The 6,636-nt window shown below is 39.1% G+C and overlaps 1 protein-coding gene across 1 annotated transcript; it reads right to left on the bottom strand.

Moving 5' to 3' along the window:
- Nucleotides 1-561: 561 nt before the first annotated feature.
- LOC306886868 (uncharacterized protein) lies at nt 562-3,268 on the bottom strand. The gene is made up of 4 exons (XM_079444215.1): nt 2,558-3,268; nt 2,148-2,241; nt 1,958-2,061; nt 562-1,683 (listed from the first exon to the last, which is right to left on the bottom strand). Exons 1-4 carry the CDS (start codon nt 2,748-2,750, stop codon nt 842-844), a joined length of 1,233 nt encoding a protein of 410 aa, XP_079300341.1. The 5' UTR covers nt 2,751-3,268; the 3' UTR covers nt 562-841.
- Nucleotides 3,269-6,636: the final 3,368 nt, after the last annotated feature.

Below are 6,636 nucleotides of genomic sequence, written 5' to 3'. Positions count from 1 at the left end.
TATAGTGGAGTGGATAGAAGACGTTAGCAGATAGCCAAATATACAGTGGCCAGATATATATACGTATTTAGTTGAGAAACCGAGCGTGTACACCCGAGAGAAATTACGAGCATATAAATCACTGGATGCTTATGAATACGTTGTCTGTGGTCATGTACAGAACGTCAAATACCATGACATAGACTCAGAGTTTTGTGTGTTGAAATCAGAAATTCTTCCTAGTCAAAGACAAGGACACAAGACAACGATGTATGAGGCTTGGGTTATAGTTGATGTTTGAATGATTAAATTTAGGACTGGGAAATGTTCTGTATTGTGTTATGAATCTGGTCCATATTACCCAGACCTACATTTATTGTTTTCCTTACATTTTATGTTGTTGTTATTGATTGCTATGTGTTGACGCACTTCTGTTTAAAGTTTTATTTTGTAATGCTATAGTACTTTAATAGTAACTATGTTGCTTGCATACATTGCAATTAAACTACTAATAACAATGAAATTGAAAAGCACTGTGAATTGTTGAGATAATCTTGGGGGAAGTACATTATACACACCAGTGGCAGCCAATGTTGTGAGGTTTATTATAAATGCATTGTTTAATGTACAGTAAATACGTTTTACAAATGTAAATCACGTTAAAACAAATACATGGTAATGTGTTACTCATTTGGAAACAACACTCTTACAGAGGTTTGTGAGGGCACCACATACAGTCACAACATCGTCTAGCATGTTAACCTGCGACACTGGAATAACTGTTTGCAAAATCTTAAAGTTTTTCCACCGACCAATAACTCGCTCCACATGGATTCTCACACGAGAAAGTTGTCTAGATGTGTCAACTTCCTGTGCAGAAAGCTGCTTTTTTCCTTTTGTGAAATGAGGGATACGAAGGGTTGCACCATAAGCTGCAAGCTCGTCTCTGATGAGAAATCCCGTCGGCTAAAACCTCATCCCTAGGCTCCAAAAGTTCGAAGAAACCTGACTCTTTTGTGATCTGCTTGTCTGAAACCCGTCCACCCCACCCAGGAGATAGAAATGAAATTGCACCAGCTGGAGTGATGCCGATTAAATATTTAATTGTGTTGTTGTGTTTATAATTTGACCATGTCTGGGCCCTAGCAGTCAGATTACTGGGTCTAGCTATGAAAATTTCTGTGCAGTCTATTATGCACCGGCAGTTTTTAAAGTTCCGCTTGAATGTTTTTGGCATATTTTTAAGTATTGCACCCTTACTTGGCCATTTAATGAGTGGCTTAAGGACCAAGGCCATACCAGGGACCCAGCTCCGCAAAATATTTGAAATCGTGGTTTTTGATACTTTAAATCTATATGCCAAGTCAGTATTAGATAGACCCAACCTTAATTTCATCAATATAACCAACAGGTGGTCTTCTAGTGTAAGTTTTTGGATAATTCTTTCTAAGCTGCCTTTTATTTTTGTAACTAGCCATTCAAAGAGCACGGAGGTCAGTCCGGTGAGAAAAAGCAATTGTCCAATGTTGCACTTAACAGTTGTGTAGGAAAATGTCGATTTCTGCAGCTCCTCTTTCAGCTTTACATTTTCTGCTTGTAGTGCCTCAAACTTCTGACACAGGTGTACATGGTCCTCCTGAAGCTGACTGTGTCTCCGGTTCAGGTCATCATACTCCCTCTTTGTAACTGGGATGTCGTCTTCAGCTTTAATAAAGAAAAGTGAAAAATTAGCATATGCTGCAACCAATGCAGACAATTTCACAATTGGGGGTTCTCACACATTTTAGCAATGATTTTTCAAAACTTTTCCATGATAGAAGAGAAGATACTTTATTGATCACAGGGCGAGATTTTTCATCTGCATTTGACTCATCCAGGGGCCTGTGTACTCATATACAGATATGCAATTAGAGCAGTATGCCTGGCAGGGGCACACACACCCTGACAATCAATCAGTTAAGATGAAATATATTCATACCTGGACAATGATCCATGTTGCATTCTTGTTTCGGAGTTTCAGAAGGAACACATAGATTTGCTGCCGTTATAGGTCTGTCATCTCTCCTCCTTTTCCTATGGTACCTACAATAAAAACAGCAGAAATGTACAGTTATGCAAGAGAGAAAAACAAACTAAATAGAACAGAGGGGGAAATTAAATATTCTTACCTCTCCAACTTCGCTTCGGGGTTCTGGCTCGGTTTTGTGTACACAAACACAGAAGGCACAAAACCAGGACTACTAGAGTCCAATGACGCCTCACCTGCAAATAAAACACACACACGTTTGTTTACTAGCCAAATCTACCGCCAGTTTATCAAACTTTACCTGCATTTGAATATTATTCTACATCGTACAGACAATCACTAATGTAAACGAGGATTACTAGAGTCCAATAATGCTTCATCTGCAAATAACACACACACACAGTTTTAGCCAAATCCAAAACCAGCTTATGAAACTAGCTGTATGTGGTCATCAAACTTCAGCTGCGTTGATAAACTACACCGTAGGCTACAGACAATCAATAATGTAAACCATGCTTTCCATTAAACTCAAGAGTACATAGATAAACTTACCTGATATAAAGTGGGCGCTGCAGACGCGAGCATTTTTTATTGTGTCCTCGCTCCAATCAACACGTTTAATCGCCTGCAGCCACAGGCGCCGCCGGTTCTTCTGAAACGGCCGTGATCCTGTCGGAATCCTATAAAACTTAAGCCCCTTGGTGGAATATCTATTAGTGCAACCGTAAACACAACAACCAGACATTTTGATGGTGGGAAACCGTTTTGATAAACTTTCGTTGCTAACACGTTAGAGCCAGTGGGGAACAACACCACTTCTGTTGCCAAAATGCGCGCGCAACTACTTGATCACGTGGGCTGTAAAAGGGTACGCGTGTAACTAATACCTCCTTCAAACGTTGCGGCCTTTCAGGTCAGCGAACCACAATACCCCACCATACACCTCAGACTACAAACGTGGCCGTCGGGGATCCATATCCCAAAATGCTTGTGCGTGACAGCGCTCTAAACCGTAGGACGTCTGATTATACGGGCGCACAGATGGCCTATATAAAAAGACACGCATTTCCACACTTTTTGCGAAGTACACGCACCTTTCCGCATTGTCTTCTTCTTTGAGGTTTAACGGCGGCTTGCATCCATGAGCGTTGCATTACCGCCATCTTCTGGGTTCTTTCCGCGTTGTGATGATGTAAACCCTTTTTGTGGTTTCTGTTAGCGACGCAAAGTCCGATTCATTTCTGCGAAACGATTCTTTCCCACAGTTCGGTTCAGTGATTCGGTTCAAAAAACCGATTCTTTGTCTCATTAAGTCATCTCGCTGTAATCAAAATGCGTGTGAAAGGCGGGATAACATATTAACGTGATGTTTTGGTATGTGTCTTACACAACTGCGCGTTACTTAACGTTTTTATTAAGTTTTAATATAAAAGGTAATAGTCTGTTAACAATTTAGACGCTTTTATTATGAAATCGCACAAATAACCACTAAAGTACGCACTGTTTGTTAACACGGTATTAATCGAAATAATAACCTACTACGAGCTTTATTTACAGCATGCTGAATGTAATACAGTTAAATAGAAACATTACAACATTTCAAACTTGTTAAACAACAGCTTCAATACATTCCTCTTATGAAAACGGTTAAAATCGAATGCTGTCAAACAGAACGTTGTCTGCAAGTTCCCGACGTGTAAATTACCAACAAGTTCTCAAAGAGAAACATACTTATACCGAGCTTGAAAATATGTTCAAAACACATAAATATCCATCACGCATATAGTTTGTGCGTCGATTTAACACATTCTGTACATTCAATCAAAAACACGACCGACAGACAGACAAAACCTCAGCGATAGCTGAGATGGATCGGGAGGGAGGACAAAATTATTATTCTTCGTCACAATAACATACCGGGTCCGAGAAATTTGATACCCTTACTACAGATTTTCGCAACATTCTTTATTCTAGTTGTTATTTTCCTCTTATTCAATCATAAACCTGCAAGAGTTAAAGAAAATTCCTTAATTGATAACATTTTAACAAATTCTCTAAGTGGGAAAAATGAAATCCTGTGTTTTACGTTTAGATTTGCCTGATCGTTTTCCGATATTGCATTATTCTGTAATTAGGTTTAACAGAGTTAAATTCTCAAAAGAAATACAACAACGATTAAATGACAGTGCTTCTACATGACACCGCTTAAGACTAAACAAATTATATTTCTTTTAGGACATCTTTCCGGTCTGTCTAAGATGTTAGGCGAGACCGATGTTTAGGAATTCCTGGCGACAACCCCCACCCTGTACACCAGCCAACAGGTTGAGGGCAGTTACGAAATCTAAAACCCACGATGACTGGCCTGACAAACTCAGTTACGGCGTTGCTACCAGGTTTGAAAGTGCAGACGGCGGAGCTGCGTCAATCAAAACGTTATATACATGGATCGACAGAATCAGCTTCAAGAAACCAATTCATCTGAGCCTGACGCACTCCGCAATTTTTCTACTGATAACGCTTCGGCGGATCTGAACCATAAACCGGAAACTGAAACTGAAAGCGAAATTCCACAGGACCGTCGCGGATTAAAACGGTCAATCAAGATTTTAGGAAACGGCGACAATGCTCTATATCGGTTAGGGGACAAAACGTATCTCTTGGAAAGAATCGAATTCTGAAAAAATCGTCTGACGCTGCGCAAAAGTTAATGGATCGTGACCGGAGTTCTGTAGATGTTGCGGATGTGCAACTGGAGTGCGACTACGGTACTGGAAAAACGTGTCTTGTAAAAGACGTCATAGACAACACTGTTAAACCGCATTACCGAGGACAGATGATCAAACTGATGCAAACGGTCATCGAGCATGCTTGCGATCCGAATCACGATTGTGCGGGGGATACCGAGCGTGTAAAAAATCTCAAGAACGAAATGGACGTTGTAAGAAGCCTGAAAAATAACCCATGGCCTGATTTGAGTAGCATGTTTCTCACCAGCAAAGAGTCTGCCTTTTTAATAGCCAGAAAAATTCTGGATGTAACGTCTGAATGTGAGGATGAAATGGACATTAACGAGGTTCTCTGTCTGTGTACGTGCATAACAGATTTATGCACGTCGTTGGCTGCAAAAAATTGTGATTCTATAACGTGTGAAATTGTTGAATCGCTGGTTGATTTTATATTTGAGCAAAACATGTTTGTCTGCAGAGATTTTCTTTTCTGGCTAGACCACCGGTTTAATGTCATTACTACCGCTTGTTTGTAAATTTGATAATTTTCGTCACTACTTCAATGTATGATTGTATACTCAACGATATATTGTTGAAATAAAAGGTTGTCTCAACTCCTTATTCCGTTCTCTGACTTCATAAAAATGTCTTTATTTAAAACGTTTAAATGTAACTATTTAAGCAGTAGAGATAGTACGTTTTTTGTTTGTTTGTTATCAATTTAATAAGAGAGGATCTTGTATCTTATACCTGATACAATATTGTAGCGTAAATGTCTCGAATGAAGAGGCTATATTTATTGAATCAAAAAAATAGCAGAAATATCAAATTATATGAGCAGCACAAAACTAGCAAGCGTGAGGCCTAACAAATGCAATTAGGCGGGGGGGGGGGGGGGGGATAAGATAAGGATGGTGAAACTGCGGTAAACAAATTCAAGCAGAAAGAGCGCACAAAGTCATGGAAACGTAAAAATTGTTCTGGTTTCAAAGCTTAACGCTATGAAAAACTTTGCGGTTTATATCTCACAACGGCGTGAGGAGACCTAGAACAGAAGCGCCGTTAAACATGTAGGTAGATGAAAAATGTTAAATATAAACTAGAATGCAGCTCTGATGTGACTTATCTCAGTAATAAACAGTCGCGTTTGCTAACTATTGGAATTTATGACGTATTAAAACGCATCTGTATACTGCAGACGAGGACAAAAACTGTTTACCACACGTTTTCATAAAAGAAGAACAAAATATTGAGACATCTGTTTTCTGGGGTTAGGCTTAAAAGACAGACGTCGAAAACGCGAGTATCAAAGCATTGGTGTGGACAAAATAAAAAAGACATGAATCGCCCCGCCTTAAAAGGACGTATCGCCTGTAAGTCATTTATCTAACTATTGTTTAGAGACATACGCAAAAGAAACGCGCATCTGCGTATGTACTGTGAAATGCGTAGCTTCAAGCGTAATAGTTAGAAAAGTTTGAAGTTAAATAGTCGTATGTGGCTAACAGAAAGACGCAAACGTCCCGTTTTTCGTGGTCGGTTTGTCTTGTGAACGCACACATCTTAGACAGACCGGAAAGATGTCCTAAAAGAAATATAATTTGTTTAGTCTTAAGCGGTGTCATGTAGAAGCACTGTCATTTAATCGTTGTTGTATTTCTTTTGAGAATTTAACTCTGTTAACCCTAATTACAGAATAATGCAATATCGGAAAACGATCAGGCAAATCTAAACGTAAAACACAGGATTTAATTTTTCCCACTTAGAGAATTTGTTAAAATGTTATCAATTAAGGAATTTTCTTTAACTCTTGCAGGTTTATGATTGAATAAGAGGAAAATAACAACTAGAATAAAGAATGTTGCGAAAATCTGTAGTAAGGGTATCAAATTTCTCGGACCC

Source organism: Barbus barbus (genome assembly GCF_936440315.1).
Source record: "Barbus barbus genome assembly, chromosome: 21".
In the NCBI taxonomy this organism is placed as follows: Eukaryota; Metazoa; Chordata; class Actinopteri; order Cypriniformes; family Cyprinidae; genus Barbus; species Barbus barbus.
The sequence above is the reverse complement of the archived record's forward strand: the minus strand, read 5'-3'. Positions and strand labels throughout refer to the sequence as shown.

What these genes read in the sequence shown, in the direction of transcription:
- LOC306886868 (XM_079444215.1), bottom strand. Translation starts at nt 2,750, where the DNA reads ATGTCTGGTTGTTGTGTTTACGGTTGCACTAATAGATATTCCACCAAG. An exon ending in CAGCGCCCACTTTATATCAG is followed by an intron (nt 2,242 to 2,557) that starts GTAAGTTTATCT and finishes TTTTATTTGCAG; the next exon opens with GTGAGGCGTCATTGGACTCT. An exon ending in CCCGAAGCGAAGTTGGAGAG is followed by an intron (nt 2,062 to 2,147) that starts GTAAGAATATTT and finishes TTTTTATTGTAG; the next exon opens with GTACCATAGGAAAAGGAGGA.